Source organism: Aythya fuligula, chromosome 10 (genome assembly GCF_009819795.1).
Source record: "Aythya fuligula isolate bAytFul2 chromosome 10, bAytFul2.pri, whole genome shotgun sequence".
NCBI classification, from domain to species: Eukaryota; Metazoa; Chordata; class Aves; order Anseriformes; family Anatidae; genus Aythya; species Aythya fuligula.
The window spans coordinates 3,598,275-3,615,791 of record NC_045568.1 but is presented as its reverse complement, the minus strand read 5'-3'; the positions used below and the strand labels follow the sequence as shown (position 1 = coordinate 3,615,791).

The following is a 17,517-nucleotide window of genomic DNA, read 5'->3' as shown; positions in this document are numbered from 1 at the left end:
AATCCATAATACTATGATACAAATGGATTTTTGCTGCCTTTTAGCTACCCTTTCTGAAGGCAGCTGTTCTTGGGTGCATGTGGAAAGGACAGAAGCAGATACTGCTTTTTCCTGTATCTCTTTGAAGCCAGTTACTGAAGAACATTATTCTGTGGGTTGGCAAACCTTTCAGAATATGTTTATGCCAGATAGGAGAATACAATTTATTGCAACCACTAGATATTAAAGGTGAGCAAGACTGGGAAGCTATAATAGAATGATAAAGTTAACAGCATTATTTTCAGAAATAGGCTATTGGGTAGCTTCCTGTTTCTGTCAACTGTAATATAGGTACTCAGTAATCCAACTGTGCACTCAAACTGAGGTTTCATATTTTTAAATGTTTACCTTCTTGAATGTATCAAGAATTCATTAAAGACATCAATAATACAATAAGCTTTTCTACGATTACTGCAAAAAAGACAATGCAACATGGTATTCAGAAACAGTTAAAATACTGGATTTGAGAGTCCAGTGTGAGAGAACGATGCAAGGGAATCTAAAAGGTTGATGAAGCAATTTTCCCAAGTATTTGGTGAGGCTTGTGAGATTAACAGTCACTGCTCTCATTTGTGTCTAAGCGCATCTGGGAACTATTTAGTTTGAGTCCTCCTGGGTGAAATGATAGAGAGCCAACTATAATCAGATTTTTAGGGTAATATTAAATATATTGCTTTTATGTTGTATTTGCATGTCTTAATTGTAGAACAACTTAAGGTAGAATGATCAGTGGAAAAAATAGCCATTTATTTAGATATTTTAGTGTTCTGTTAAATCTGCAGCTGAACCGCTTGATTTGCAAGTGTATATCGAAAAGTGACTGGAGGCTTTTATTCTCTGTACCTTCGCAGATTTCAAAGCTTATTGGGCATGCTGTGAATTAGACAAATAAAAAACTTGCAGCACAGTTGAAAACAATATACAATTATGTGTATTTATTGTGGAGGAGCAAGAGTTACTTAAATTGAAAAAATGTTATGTTTTGCTTAATGTTAAAGACTGAAAATACTAACTAGAAAAATGTTGAGCATGTATTTGTATTTCTTCCATATCTTGTTGCTACCTTTAGAAGTTTTTTAATTCCAGAAGTCAGTGGAGCCATGGTAGTGTCCTCAAGAAATGCTGTATCAGCAGTAGTCTGAATTGCTTGTAGTAAAATATCTTATCCTGGGCATTTATGCAGAAATATTGTCATAAGGAAATGAACCTCATGCAGACAGTATCAAGTGGGACTTTGTGTATTTATGAATGTATTCTCAAGCAAGCTAGGTTTCTGATGCCAAGGTGTGTAACATAAGGACTCCAATTATTTTTCTGTAATATTTTTTATTGACCTGAGCTTTGGAAACGTGGCATACGTAGCTAAGGATTTATCTAACTGTTCTTGAAGGCATGCACTTTATTATTATTTATTTATTTAAAGTTGGTGAGCTTCAGACACAAAGCCAGTGGAAGTTTTGGTCTGTTGTTCTGGATGCATAAGAGGGTATATAACTTTCTGAAAAGTAAGAATTATCTCTGGGAGGAGGAGAAGGTTGCAGAGTTTGGTTTTAATTTAGATTCATGAGTGGGAAGCAGATTTATTTTAAAATAAGTTGTATATGTCTTGCCCATTTTTGGCCACTGTCCAGCTGTTGTTCTTGCCTCTTAAAATCCATTTCCTAATTCTGCTTTTATGGTCTTCCTTTGCTCAGTCTTCTTGGATGTACATGTTACTTAACGTCGAAGTGAGGTAAAGAAATAATGTGAAAGAGTTTGTACAGCATAGCAGCATCAGATACATTTTTCTGGAGCCTTGAAAGCCTGCATAAGCAGGAGAAAAACAGAAAACTACTGAAAGTGTTGTGGGTAAACTTTTGGGTATATTGCACCATGGGAGGTGAGGTAGCAAAGTACAGCTTCCGCTAACAGGTGTTAACTGGCGAAAGTGAGATGTAGGAAGTTGAATACAGCGCATCCCTTACTGCAAGCCAGCATCAAGTCACTGGAATATTGTTTTCCTGGTAATTTACCAGGAGCTGGTAGATAGCACCAAACCGTTTTTGCTGATATCTGTGTAGTCAGCTTTCTTTCAGTGGAGTGTGTGGTGAGTTCTGGCAGTTCTATTTATCTTTTAAGCCTTATGTTATGAATTGGCTAGTAGTAGAGAGGGGAAAAAAGATAGCTTTCTGGATTCACGTGATTAATGCAGTCCACAGTGTTTAAAAGTTTTTGGTCCTCACTCAGAGGAAAAAGTAGCTTCCTTCCGTCTCCATTTAGTCCTTCAGTCTCACTTCAGATTCCTGCGCTGTTCTCTTCTGCGTTGTGTTGCTGACCACAGTCAGTAATGGTCATCAAGATGAGTCTGCTTTGCAAAACCCTGTCTGAGCAGGAATGTGCAGTGTCCTCCTTTACTGGTCATGCTGTCTGTCTTTGGGGGGCAGTGGTTACAAGGGGTGACTGAAATGGTGGTAGTGAAAAGTAATAGGGAAGAGTGCAGAGTTTGCTAAGATACTACCTTTGATATTTCTCAAGGGTCTTGACATTCCCTCTGGTTCTATCATTGGTTACCTGCGAGAAGAGGCTGACCCCCAGCTCTCCACCCCTTCCTTTCAGGCAGTTGCAGAGAGCAATGAGGTCTCCCTGAGCCTCCTCTTCAGACTAAACACCCCCAGTGCCCTCAGCGGCTCCTCATAGAACTTGTGTTCCAATCCTTCACCAGATTCGTAGCCCTTCTCTGGACATGCTCCAGGGCCTCGATGTCCTTCTGGTAGTGAGGGGCCCAGAGCTGAACCCAGCACTCCAGGTGCATCCTCACCAGAGCAGAGTACAGGGGGACAATCACTTCCCTAGCCCTGCTGGCTGCGCTGTTCCTGATACGAGCCAGGATGCTCTTGGCCACCTGGGCCACATTCAGGCAAGTGTTGACCAGCACCCCCATGTACTTGAAAAGCAGTTTTGATTCACAAGACAGTAAATTTGTACGGTATAAGTCAGAAGTACAGACAATCTTCTGCTGTGCTCAATGGTCCTGTTCATCATGAAAATTCCTGTTGTTTTTGTTCTTTTTAATGATTTTAAACAATATAGGAAGATTGGTTGTTCATGAGCAATCCCTAGGAAGTATGCTAAATAACAGATAATGTGCTTTCCCTGTAACTTAATTGGTATTATGGTTCAGAAACTATAGTCTTTCTCAAGATCTAATTTAGGATGGCATTTTCTTAGTAGGATAATATTTACCATCCAAGTTTCCTTAATACTAAACTAGAATTGTTCAAATGCTAGTGATGGATAATTCTCAACTGTCCAAACTTCCTTGCATGTATGATATGCAATATATTTGTTAATATATTAACAAATTAATATATTCTTTTCCATAATCATGGAAAAGAATAGTATGATGTTCCTTTTTTATTGTAGCTAGTAATATATTCTTTTTAACTTATTTTAACCTGTAGATAAATGCTTGCTTCAGTCCTCCTAGCCAGAATGTCAGTTTGTTTTTTTTTTGTAAAATGTAATTTAAGCCTTGATTATCTTCTCTCTGTTAATACTTTCCCTTCCTTCAATGTCCTTTGACTTTATAGAAGTGTAACAGACACTTTTTTTTTTTTATTGAAAGGCAAAAGATTAGTAATGTTCTACACTGTACTTGTTACATTACTTAAAAAAAAAAAAAAAAAAAAAAAACATAGCCACAGGACACTTCATACTGTGGCATTTTTGTGTCCCCACCCACAGCTGAAGCTATGTTGATCTCTATTTTCAGGATTTGGAGCTGAAGTTCCTCCTATTTCTTACATGAGCAGGAAGGATATTAGGAGGTTCTTGCTCTCTCTTATTCCTACCAATACTTGTACTTTCACTTTTTAGTTTGACTGCTAGGGGTCAGTGTTCGTCTCCTCAAAGCACAGTTAGTTTTAAGTCTGTTTGACGGCCAGAGAATGAAATACAGATGTGATATCCAATATTTTTTTCAACTAATTATGCTGAGAATAGTTTGGTATGGCTTGTATTCGGAACTCTGATTCAGAATGACCTGCATTGCTAAAAACATGTGAAAACTCAACGGGCATGTTAGAATGTCAAGAGCTGCGTTTGGGGTAGGAGCAGACAGTGCTAAACATTTGCTTCATTCATTCATCAAGTTCTTACTGTAATTTTCTTAAGGCAGGAAAACTTGCTGTTGATAGAGGCTGGGCAATCAATGTGGGTAAGTACAAATGTAATGCATTAAATGATACCTAAAACTACATTTAAAATCATTATTTTCATTCAGTGTGATGTGTATTCTGTTTATAATAACAAAGTGACTGGGTTGTGTTTAATTTTAAATCAACTTTAAAGGAAAAAATGGTGAAAGTCCTAGTGGATTTTTTATTCGCTATCAACCATGTTGCAACTTTACAACTAAATGAAAGTTATTTTAGAAAGCAATAAGGTAACTGGGTAAAGATATGATAGATACCTACATAGGGAACAGTGTTTGGCTTGTAGTGATGAGGAAAAGAAAAGGATAAAGATGTCCAGATCAGATGTAAATATTTCAATAAAACCTTCCATTAAATTATACAACAGTTCTCCTAGACATGATCAGCCAATTTATTTATATAACACCAAATCGAGCGATTGGCTGATGTTCATGAGAGTTGACTCTAACCAATACAGCCCTATTTTAGGCTGTGCAGTTCTTTCTGGAAAAGACTTAAATGTATAAATTATGAAGAATGTAGTGAATATAAATCTGCTCTCTTGCTCATGTTAAAATAGCAATGTAAAACCAGTAGTAAGCTATTGAAATAATATTTTGTCATGTAAGACTTAGCTTGTCATTTTCACGCAGCTCATCAGTTACGGGATTATCCATTATTTCTTTCCCATACTTCTTGATATTTCTGAAGGCAATAAATTCTGCATCTATGCAGCTTTCCTGTGTTTTTTTTTTTTTTTTAAAGTAAATTTCTGCCTTGAAATCGAAGATTTGCTGTGTAACATGTCTAATATTAAACTACCTTTTTATTCCTCTTTTAGTAACAAATAATACTTTAAGATGTAATCTTTGAAAAAATAAATATCCAATATTAAAAATTAAATACATTTAAAAAAAAAATCTTTCATTTCCTGACATATAAGAGGGAGTGTTAATTTTCTTTGCCTAGATATTTGTAGCAGGTTTCTTGGTTAAAATGTTCTGGGTTAATATATAAAAGTATGTGTTTTGGGAGGAGCAAGATGAAGTACTTGTTATACGTAGTATACAACTTTGTTTTAAAGATCAGTTCTTAAAGTTTCCTTCTGGTTTGACTGTTTGTGTAAATAGAAATATGATGGCATGTGCAAATGCTGATAAAGCCATAGTTCTTAGGTATTTTTTGACCCAGCATTCAGCATGGGAAAAGAACTTTCCGCGTGTCCTTGCATTTGCCCATAATGTTAATTGGCTTCATTAGCAGTACGTCTTGTTGTGTGGGCACTACCTCACATGTGCATTTCTCAGTCCCTGCTAGGTAAAAGGGACAATGGCCTTCAAACTGGGCACCTGCTGATCTTTTGCATGGTGGCCTGATAGGTGCTACAAGACCTGTACAGAAACACTAGGAGGTGTCTTGTGGTGCTAGGCTAGGGATTGACAACTCTAGGCAAGATTTTTCCTAAAGGAGAAAAAACACCTGATGTGATCTGTCTCTTTGTAAAGACCATGCATGTTCCCTAGTATCCAGCTTTTCACCTCTTCCACATTTTTATGTTTAGGAGGTGGCTTTCATCACTGTTCAAGTGACAAAGGTGGAGGGTTTTGTGCATATGCTGATATCACACTGGCTATTAAGGTAAGAAATATTCTTAAAATTGTATTTACTACTGCTAATGCAAATGGAAAAAAATCTCCACGTTAATTAATGAGAAATCTCTAACATCTTAATCAGAGAAAATATAAACTAGAGATGGATAGGAATAGGAAAATGTTATGATACTTAACGTTTCAGAACACAGTGCATATGCAGCTATTAAGTGGAAGGAAGAATTGCAGGGGTTGCAGGATCTTGAATGTAAATACGAACCACTACAATTGCATTAATAATCCTGAAGAAAAAAGAAACTACCACTGGCAACAAAAAAACACACTCAAACCAGATTTTTTAATAGCCTCGGCATTAATTATTTCAGCCTTGCGGTTGAACCTGCAAATTCAATGAGTTTCAGTGACTACAATAAAGACTTTGCAGAAACAGAAATCCTTTCTGAATCAAGCTGTGCTGTACAGCCCTCAGAGTAGTTCAAATTCATGAATAAAAACGTGGATGTCTCCAAAATAATCACTGAATGTGAATGAATTCATGTGCTATTTAGCTGTTGAAAGGCTGAAGCAAGAGCTTTCTGCAATTAGAGCTTATTTTTATCAAGTGTACTATGGTATATTTGTATACTGAAATATTTATAAAATATCAGTAATAATCAAAACATAAAAAAGCCCTAATGACTGCAGCACACTAAATGACATAACACCCTAATTTCTGTACACTGTAATTTGCGGAAAGTAATCCAGTGTTCTATTTTCTCTAGCCTTAAAATACAGATTGAGAAATTATAGCGGATGACAGTTTGTACAAAATCTTTGTTTTTTTTACCATGTCTGTATTAAAAGATAGGAGTTTGGCAAAGTTAAGATGTAAAGAATTATTTTTTCTTCACAGACATGGAATAACAAATGAGTTATACTAGCTTAAAAAGTGACTTTAATGTATACAGTCCCTGCTGTGGCTTTTTTAAAATGGTGGATTTTACACAATCGGATGCCATCAGAATGGCGTGCCTCCCATTCAGCTGATAAGCCTTGTGTGTGCCATCATTTGTGTCTCAGGAAAATGGCTTCTCACCATTTGGGGGCCTACGCAGCTATTGCTTCACCCTGTCCCAACCCACAGTTATTGCTGTGCCTTTCTCCATGCTGTTACTTGTTCCATTCCTGCCTCTGACAGCACCAATGCCACAAATAGCTTCACGGTCCCTAGCTGGACCTGTCCTTTTTGTTTGGCTGGTGTGAAGAGACATACCACCTATGCTTGCATAGAGCCAGCACTGCTATAGCAGCATTTACTTGTTTTCCTGGATTTTAATACGTTATTCGGTGCCACTGGGCTTAAGCCCAATGCGGAACCTCCTTCGTAAAATACTGTGTAATGCTGTATGTCCTTGATCCTACATTGTCTGATACCTTTTGTGAGAAAGAGGATATAAATATAAAGCTTTTTCTGCCCTTTCTCCACCAACGTTTCCTACAGATAGGTAAATACTTGCACAGATGGCTGTTCATGCATTTCATACCACGGAAATGTATAGTTTTTAATATGTAATCACAAAAATATGTGAAATAATTAGATCTTTTGTAATCAATTTTTTTGGAGTCATTTGGAATACATGCCGTTGAAGCCAAAACTATAACACACTGTGCAAACTTCTAGTCTTCCGTTAATCTGTCACCTGCATTTATAACTATCTCTTCATCTTTTCTTTGCTTGCATATCCAGTTCTTATTTGAGAGAGTACCAGGGGTGTCCAAAGCCACAATTATCGATCTGGATGCTCACCAGGTGAGTAACTTACCTGTATTCAGTACTGCATATGTTTTGCTAGAAGTACAAGTGTGTGATAAAGACCACTTTTCTTATAGTAGCATAAAATGTCAATTCACAGAACACAAAGTTAATCATGGACAATGGAAGTTGTTAACAGTTGAGTTGTTTAATTATCTTATGTTCCAATGGGCTGGTGAGCCAGTTCAATAAAATTAAACTGAGTTGTAGCTCCATCGTGTGGCTAGATGTAAATTTATTTTTGAGTTGCATGTTGATCGGTAGCATATAGTCTGAAGAGTAGTTCAGTATCCCAGAAGAAACTGAAACTTCTTAAAATGGAATTACGGGTAGTTCAGCTGCTTGATTGTTGCTGCAACCTTTGCAGGAGATGAATTTTACCTTCAGTGTTTAATAGAAAGATTGACTTCAGGCTAATGAAGTAAAAAATAAATCTCTACAACTCATAGAGTGATTTTCTGTAGGTACTGAGAACAAACGTCCTCTTTAGTAGGATTTTCAAAAAAAAAAAAAAATCCTAAAAGGAAGGAAATGGCATTTTTAGAAAAGCAGTTAATGTGCTAAAATTGTCCAATCTAAAGTACTGAAGATATTTTAGTATGTGTAAATAAATAGCTTATGAAGTGGTTCCATTGCAGTGAAGAAGCCTAAGGGCTTCAGAAGCATTCCATCTTCTGTCATTTCTCTTATCTGCAAGTTAAGGCATCTAAAGTTGCCAGGAAACAAAGGCATAATTCATGCAGCAAAAAGATGTTTTGCATTTCTGATTCTCTGGGCACCTCTGTCAGGTTGTAGATGTTGTTGTTTCTTGTGTCCTTTAAAAGATTTCTAGTATACTTGCTGGCTGTCAGGTGTCATGCTAGTGACCTTGATTGACACTCTAAATCACTCCTTACTGTAATTTTTTCCTTTCTTTTGGGATTAAGAGGTGTGTGAAGTAGTAGCTCAGCAGATCCTTTTGAAGTACGCAGGCATCCCCAAATATTGAGTGTCCCAGTTCTCGGTGCATTTGAGTTTCACCTTTCTGAAGAAAATGGTTGACCAGGAGGCTCTTGTACTCCTAAATGTTTCTGTGTGTACCAAAGGTGCTGAAGAAATATGTAGGAGATGCAGTTTTATAGCCTAAAAAAATATGATGGATTATTCTAATGCTTCCAGTTCCCCTTTTTCATGTGCATTGACTAGCTTTAGCCATTTGTTTCTGCATTTTGTGATTGTTGTTTAGGAAGTCATAGCAGAAGTATAGCTTAACTATTTGCTGGAAGGTTTGCAAAATCAATGTAAGTGATGTGCCCGAAGTACTGAAGATATTTCTGGTTTTTGTTTCTATAGTTTAAATGAATCACTCTAATAAAGTAGTGGTCAGGTCCTATATGATACATTGATTTTGATAAAAGTATCTTGGGGATTGCTGTGAAGAGATATTGTACTTGTTGAAAAAACTCTAAATGAGAACCAAAAGAATACTATTTAAATTCAGATATGGGGTTGGTGGGAAGTACTCAAAATCTGAATTTTTTCTTGAGCATCCAGCTTTCCACCCAATACAATATTTTTGTAGGGAATTTGTGGTGATAATAAAATGTTCAACAATTAAATTGGGTATTTAGTGTTTCTAATTTTTCCAATGACTACTTATCTCACCAACACATGAGTTATCAGAAGAACTGCAGTCTGATCTTTTATCCTTGTACTAGGATGTCAGTATCCTTGCATCAGAATCCATTCTGAATGCTGGAAGTGGCATTTCATACAATTGGAAAGTTATCTGTTCTGCAGTCCTGGCCATGGTTGCTTTTGAGATGCTGATGAAAACAATTAGGTTTTAATTTTCACTTATTTTTCTTGTATGTGCAATGAGATCTATAATTACCTTCACAGAGACACTAGGATGCTGATTTTGATAATACCTGCAGCCTTCGGACTGATACTGTCAAAGCCCACAAGGCTCTATACCTCAAAATAACCTTGAAGACTATAAATAAGGAAATGCCACAGGAGTTTTAAATGTTTGGCCTTTGTAGTCTTAATTACCTTAGAATTTGCAGATTATGTAGTTCTGTGTGAGTGTGGTAGAAAGAACTAACTCTGGATTTCCTTTAGGGAAACGGCCATGAGAGGGATTTCATGGATGATCAGAGAGTATATATTATGGATGCGTACAATAGATATATTTATCCGGGGGATGGATTTGCTAAACGTAAGTATAATTAAAATTCATGTTCCAGAATGTGAAAGAATTACTGTAATACTGAACTTTTTTTCATTTACTAAGAAGTCTCCTTGCAAGTATGTTAATGAGATTTATTTTTTAAGTTCACATTGAACATACCACTTTCAGTGATTTTCTGATATATCACAATAGTGTTAATTCTGTAGCTTTCCCTCACTTCTAGAATGAAGTGTCTTCCTTCGTTTCTGGGATGAATTTCTGGAACACAAGGTGTGGGCATTGTGTGGACAAAAAAAGAGGCATAAGCATCCCTTTATTCACATATCAAATTGTAACATTTCCAATGGATGAATTAAGACCAAAACAAAGCCCTTGTTAGGAAATTTAAAATACCAAATGTTAGGGGCCCGGGAGGTGAATCTGGTGTTTGCCCTTTGTTTCTCAGTTATTCCTTCAATATGTTTTTCTGAGTTCTTTGCTTTTATACATAGTGTCCATTAAAATTGGTAGCAAACTAAATTCACTGTAGCATAGATGCACATTGTCTAGTCCTACATAGCAATTCAGTTACTGTTTCTTACTTCCATATGCTTGAAATCACTTTCTGTCTAAACTCAGAGGGCTTTGGGGGTTAGGCCTTATCATCATTGAGGCAGATTGTGCTTTCAAAGCTGCTGAAATGATGGGATTGCTACAAATTTTATTGGAGCTTTTTTTTTTCCTGGGGGGGGAAAAAGTGTTGAGCCACATCTGTGATGGTCAGAGAAGTTACTGCCTGAAGAGTCTCTCTGTTGTGCCTGTTGCTCTGTACCCTATATTTGAGCTGCACAGAATGTTTCTTCTGTGTTTCTCCTGATGACCTGGGACTTCTCAAATGCCAGCTGTCCCAGGTGCAGGCCTACTCTGGCAGCAGTACTGTTAGAATGGATCCTAGTTTGATTCAATTCTCAGCCCTCTCTTTTGCAGATGGCAGTACTACCACTCCCTTTCTGCAGATGAAGCATGAGGTGCCAAAAGCTGTGGCCAGAGGCACATGAATATGTAATTCCTTGTAGTTAGAATAAGGGTACCTAAATAAGAATTCACTAAATTCTTGAAAAATTATCATGCTAGATGGCTGGTTGAAAACAAAATCAGAGAGGGAGCCTTTTGAAGGGAGATAAACATGTGACCTGAGAGTTTGAGCCCTTAGCAGCTCTGTCTCTCTGGATCTCTTACTTGTGTTCTCCCCCCTTTATTAGAGAAGTCTATTCTGTACATTTTTCTCTACTTCATTAGGGGGGGAAAAAAAAAGACTGACACTGCCTAATGCTTAGCCTTAAGGATCATCATGCTGTTTCCCTGAAAAGAAATGTTTTAGAATTGCACAGAAACTTAGGAAGAAGATAAATGTGAAAAAAGACTATTTCCATGAACACTGGGCTAGAGGACTGACAACCTAAACTCAAAATTCAGGCCTTCAAAAAGCATTGCTGATGGTTAGGGAGTCATTTTACCTGTGCTCAAAGCTTCAGAATTTTATTCACAAGTTAGCAAGAAGTGGATGAAAGGGTATGAAATGCAAAGAGGTGTTGGTTTAACCTCTAGGTCCATCACTGTAAATCAGTAGTCACTCTGATCTGGGTAACAACTAATCAGTGTAATTTTTTGTGTTGGAGATGAAGTCAAGATAACTGCAGCAGTATGGAATCTTATTCCTGTTTGTCTCAAATTGATGGTTTTACTGGAATGACGCTTGTTTGTTCCCTATTCTAATGCATTTACCTCCTTCGTAAAGTTCTCTCCAGCTAGCGAAATCTTCGCCTCGAAGAGCCTCTAGGTGCTGGTCAGAACAGGACAACTTTGCAGACTTTTATAAACACTTATAGAACAATAAGAGAAGAATTCAGGAGAAATAAATTTTGAAAACTAATGTTTGCAGTAAAAACAGTGGAAAGAAAAATAACGTTTTGCTAATGTTGAACAAGGAAAGCAGGGAAATACTACCCGGCAATCACTGGGACAAATAAGTGTCATTGTGTGTTGAATTCCTCCATGCACACTTGGTGGGTTCTGAATCCACACTTAGGATTTAGAGCTCCAAATCATTTAAGTCAAGGCATAGGATATGCTGAGGTGGAGGTTGTATCTTGAAACACCTTTGACATAATTTGATTAATTCATATTTAGCGTTACACATGACTGCCTAAAGGCACGGAAAGCTAGGCTTTATAACCTTGGACTTCTTTCCTCTTCTGCCTTCTCAACCCTTCTTTTCTACTTCTAATGCTTTCCTAGAAGCATTGCAAATAATTTGATTTAAATTAAGAATAGATATTTGCTCCTTCTATTAGGATTATAAGGTAAGAACATTAAATTGGAAACGCTTCGGGCAAAGCTAAATCTTGTTATGCGGAAAGCAGTTCACGTACATTCATGATCCCTTGCTGTTAAGTTTTCAGTGTTGAGATAAATATCACTGAGACAAATTAAGATGTTTTATTTTTATCTTGTGGTGGTTTTTTTCCAGCTGTTTCTCTGCAAAAACAATTCAGTGTTCTCTTATGCTCTATTCGGATTAATTAAATGTTGTTTTTTTAAATGATTTCTTTGCTGATTGGTAAATGGATTTGTATGTTGGTCACTTTTCAGTAACATTTTCCACTTGTGCTTTAGAGCTTTAGAGATTTTTTTTTTCCTGCATTGAGTTCTGTCTTCAATGGAATTTTTTCAAGGTCACCGAACTTGCATTTGCTGCAAAAACAAGTAGCTGAATAATGTTCTTTAATTAAAGATTCTGTGAAAATGTAGTGTATTTACAAAATTTATCAAAATGTCTTTTTTCATCACTTACGTAACTAAGTCTTGCTTTTTTTTTTTTCCAAAGCAATCCTTTGTTTGCTCAGTAACACAAACTTTTTTAGGTGCCATAAAACGCAAGGTGGAATTAGAGTGGGGTACAGAGGACACAGAATATCTGCAGAAGGTACATACTCACGTGGAAGGAGCGTTAAATGAACTAAAACCTGACATCATAGTTTATAATGCTGGGACTGACATTCTGGATGGCGATCCATTGGGAGGACTTGCTATTTCACCTCAGGTTTGTATAATACTAAAACACATACAGACTCTCACTCTTCAATTAATACTGGAGGCACTCCTGAGAGTGCATTACTTGTGGCAATTTGTTAGATGAAAGCAAGACACATACCTCAAAGTAAAACCAAAATGTTTTTCTGTTACAGGTGCATCTCCATTGCTCTTTTACCGTATGTTTTCAGTTGTCTTTTTCTGGCTCTAAATATTTCTGTTGTTGTGTGCCTGTTTAAGTATGATATATTTTTCTCTCAAAAATTTTCTCTCTAAAATATACCAGTTTTGAACAGGCAGTGTTCAGAGGGGTGTATGTGTTCACAGTGTGCCTAGCTCTTATTTTTCTTGTGGTTCTGCTCCTGCATCTGGTTCTTTCTCTTTGTCTCTTTTCCCCTCATATAGCACATTTGACACCTTTGTCACCTGCCCCCAGTATGTATCTTACAAGTAACTTCCTCTGTGGCACTTCTGTTTTTTTGAACTGTTCTTCTGGTGTCTTCCAGGTCTAGCAGTTTGTGCAGCCTGTCTGTGCTCTTTAGAAATGAATGGTTTTTCCTCTTTCACCACTCATTTCTCTCCAACTATCACTCTGTTTTTCAGTTCAGTTTAACTGTACTTTCCAATCTAGTTTCAGATTTAATTTTTATTTGTTCTGTGTAGCTGCATAGAGGCCTTCACCTTCCTGAGATAGTGACAGCTAGGCACTTTTGTCAAAAAAGAAAGACAGCTCATCCTCCTCAGACAGCATATCAAATCTGTCCTGTTTTTATATTTGATTTTTTTTACTGTCTACTGGTTCAATACAGGAAAAAATGCTTTATTGATTTGTGAGCTCTCAGAATCCTTTCTAATCGAGCCATCATTCGATCTGTTCTGTTTTGCAATGCTTTAGTTTTCAAAAGCTCTTCTACAGAGCTCTAGTTCTGTACTGGTTTGTGTTGCCTTTCTGATACAATTCCTCATTCTTCTTGTCTGTCACTGAGCAGCCTGTCCTTCCTTGCTTTCTGACTTCTTGCAAAATCCCTGATGGGTTGGGGTGGAGGAACTTGAGAACTGGTTGGAATCACCAGGTATTGTTTCTGTGACTGTATAAAGGCCTCTCTGGATGAGAAAAGAAGAGCTGAGAGGCTTGGACTTGTTTTTCAGATTGGAGAGGATACTGCCTGAGGTGTAGGATCTCGTGTGGTGGAACGGAGCTTTTTGGGAAGCAGTGGCCATCAAGAGAAATGGAAGCTGGTGCTACATAAGAAATACTTAGATGTGCCCTTTCACATTTCTGACAGGGTGGAACAGTGTTAATCATCAAGAACAATGAGTTGCTGTAGCCTGTTGTATGCCATATAGAAGAAGAAAGATATAAGATGTAGGAAGGAGGGAAAAGAAGGGTAAATGAGCCTTCCAGTCATGAGCAGAGATGAAAGGCAGTGTGTCATTTCTCTTTGCAACCACTGGTTCAGGTGCCTTCTTTTCTCTCTGATCTAGTTGGCTTAGGGAGTGGATGACTTGGTTCACCACATTTGAAATCCCAGTCTATTGGAAATGCTAAAAATGAAGGCATTGACCCTTGAAAGTTCATTTCTTCAAGGCTCATGAGTCCAGTCGTCAGTTGTGGATATTCTTTGTGTTTTTAAAGTCTTGCTATAGTGCTAATTATACGCAAAGTATGCCTCCAAGCTATTGCCAGAAAACATGATATGTAGCAGGTAAGTCCCTCTTAACTTTGTAAATTACAAGTGTGGCAGGCTGTCATTTTCAGTTGATTTGTTTTTTTTTTCTGGTAACAAGCAGGCTGTGGGAGTAAGCCCATGTCTTTTTCCCTCAATTTTTCCAGGATCAGCCACTAGAGATCTTGGAGGAGAAATGAGGCACTCTGGTTCCCCTGAATAGTGACTGCTTCCAGTTCCTGTGTGGGGATAGTATTTGCTGATTCCAGTGATGGTTCCCAGGGGATGTACAGCTTGTTCTAGAATTCTGTTATTTCCTTTAAGGATCTGTTCCTTCAGTTTCCTTTGTCTTGATTTTCTGTTATTAGCCCTTACTCCTACTCTACTCTTTTGCAGAGTTGTCAGACTATACAGAAACTATTACTGGTGCATGGTTTTACAAAATATTTTTTCAGCTACATTTGCATATTATTCATTTCCATTTGTTTGTGGTCAATTCGTTTAAAACTTATATTTCCTGGGCAGGAGTTCTTACAGGAATTTACAGTAGGCAACTTCTATCTATTGTATCTTCAAAAACCAAGACAAAGATTTTGTATTTGTTGTTTGTGAAAGGATTTTGCACGTGAAGTTTCTAACAGGGCTTGTAAACTATTTTTTTTTTCCAATATAAAATGCAGGGCTTAATTGCTGATTAAGCATCCCATACTGCAATTCCATAAACAACAGACTGTCTGTTAGAACTAAAACATCATATTTGTATCACTTTTTTTTTGTAACTGTTGTAAACATGCAGGGAATTGTGAAGAGAGATGAAGTTGTATTCAAGGCTGCCAGAAGCCGCAGAATCCCGATCCTGATGGTGACATCTGGAGGCTACCAGAAGAGGACAGCACGGATTATTGCTGATTCTATCCTCAATTTGCACAACCTGGGGCTTATTGATAAAGAATGAGTGGCCAGTGAAGCTGAAAATCCCAAGGTAGAAAAGATGATTAGGGATTCCGTTACAGACTTAACCAACTTGTCACTGTAATAATAAGTTACTAAATTTTAGGAAAAAAAATACTGTTTTAGGAGCAGGAAGTCTTCGCATCATTATCAAGGTTAATATAAGAAATTCAGAAAGGACTCAGCTTGCCTTTAAAATAATGTATCACAGATAACACACGGTTGCAGATTAACTCTGTTTAACATCTGAAACTATCTTGAGCAAAGGCAACAAATCCTTTTGAGCTAATTTAGACGTACTCAAGGGGACCTTATTTCAGTTCATAATACTACTGTAGAAAGCTTTAATTGTTTCTTATTGTTATAGGTACTCTATTATATAGAAAGAACTATGCAGTTGTTATCCAAAGACTGTCCCAGACCTATTTCACATGATACGGTTCTGACAGTGGTGGGAGTAATCTGGACTAAATGTATTGACATTTTTCTTAAATACTGCATGTGTGTTCTGCACAGTCTTCAACTGTTGATTTAACACTATCGTGCAATACTATGGAAAACAGTTCAGTTGCTTGGCTTTTAAGCCACAGCCTATTAGAATGGAAGTTCATTAATTTGTATTTTATTCTTATTGATGATAGTGACTTGATAGTACATTTAAACAGATCAAGAAGTAGAAGATGAAGTATCTTTGGCTTCTTATGCAAATGAGTGGTAAGGGCTCAGCATTAAGTCTGGTTTTTGCCTCTCAAAATGAGGCCTGCATATAAAAAGCAATAGTTACTATGCATTGTAAATCAGACTTAAAAAAAACAAAAAACACTACTATAAAACTAAAACTAATATTAGAGTTCTGAGAATTCTAGCAGAAAACATCACGTAGAAATACAAAATACCTTTTGTTATCACATCATGTATGTGATTGCAGATTCTTGTCCTGAATAAAAAAAATAAGAGTAAATTTTGATGTTTTTTTTTCCCCAACTAGTGCTTTTTAGTTGCTTGAAGACTAGTGGTAGTCGTAGCTGCAGTTGCAGTAACCAAATTGTTCGTATTTAAATAAAATACTGTGAAATTTCTACATTAAGCTAATTTAATAACCATATACGAGAGCTTCTAGGAGGTACTGCAATTTGAGAGCAAAATAATGTATTCAGAAGCAAATTTGGTACATTAACTCTAAAGATTGTTTTATTTAAGTTGGTATACTTTGCATTAAGTACTGTTTGTAGCATTGGGTCATAAATGTACTAAAGTGTATATTTTGCAAGAGCTTTTTTTAACTTCCAAGTATCACTGATTTGTAGTACAAGTTTAATGTATTTCTGTGAAGGGACACCAATATTTTCCTTGTAGTGGAATCAGTATGTAAGTTATTTGAGGAATGTTTAATTCTAATCAGAATACTTACCTCAGTTGTTATTTTTTGATTTATGGGGTTTGTTAATTGTAAGAACTTGCACACTTGCTATAAATATCTGCTTTAAAACAGAATTGGCATATTGCACTAATATTGAGTTGCAACACTGTTATTAAAAGGCACTTTTAAATTTCTTACTATATGGGTGGTCAATGTACAACTAATGTTGAGATTTATTTTTTCTATACTGTGTTACTGAAGGATGTTGCTATTCTTTCATATAATTTTTATAAAATTAAACTACGTTTCTATGAACTAAGCCCCTGTAATAGTACCATATGGTCTTTTCCCAAATACATTGTGTTTGTGTTTATGTTTGTTTTTCCTCAGTGGAGATTAAAATCATGTTGAATATTGCTGATTGACTTCCTTCACTTTGCACGTATTTTTGCTGTCAAAAATGTTGAATGGAACACTATTAGAAAGACAGGAAGATACATTTTTCCATAATTAAAATGTAGCTAAAACTGCAGCGAGTCTTAGGGGTGGATAATTCAGTGTTCCTCAACAGTGGAGGACTTCTGAGTTAATGTGTTTACCTCATAAAGTGACCTCGGGAGTTTGGTATCCAAACACACTTTAACAACTCATCAAGAGGTGTTAATTTGGAATTAGAAAACA

General features: G+C 36.7%; 1 protein-coding gene across 7 annotated transcripts in view; it reads left to right on the top strand.

Annotated features, from left to right (window-relative positions):
- The window catches only part of HDAC11 (histone deacetylase 11), a 28,210-nt gene extending 10,958 nt beyond the window's left edge, over positions 1-17,252 (top strand). For 4 of the 7 annotated variants that reach the window (XM_032193875.1, XM_032193878.1, XM_032193882.1 and 1 more), the window contains exons 5-10: positions 4,192-4,234; positions 5,773-5,849; positions 7,548-7,610; positions 9,717-9,813; positions 12,690-12,868; positions 15,322-17,252. In XM_032193875.1, coding sequence (XP_032049766.1) covers positions 4,192-4,234; positions 5,773-5,849; positions 7,548-7,610; positions 9,717-9,813; positions 12,690-12,868; positions 15,322-15,480 — 618 coding nt within the window. In that variant the 3' untranslated portion in view covers positions 15,481-17,252. The other 3 variants (XM_032193879.1, XM_032193880.1, XM_032193876.1) reach the window with 3 other exon arrangements.
- Positions 17,253-17,517: the final 265 nt, after the last annotated feature.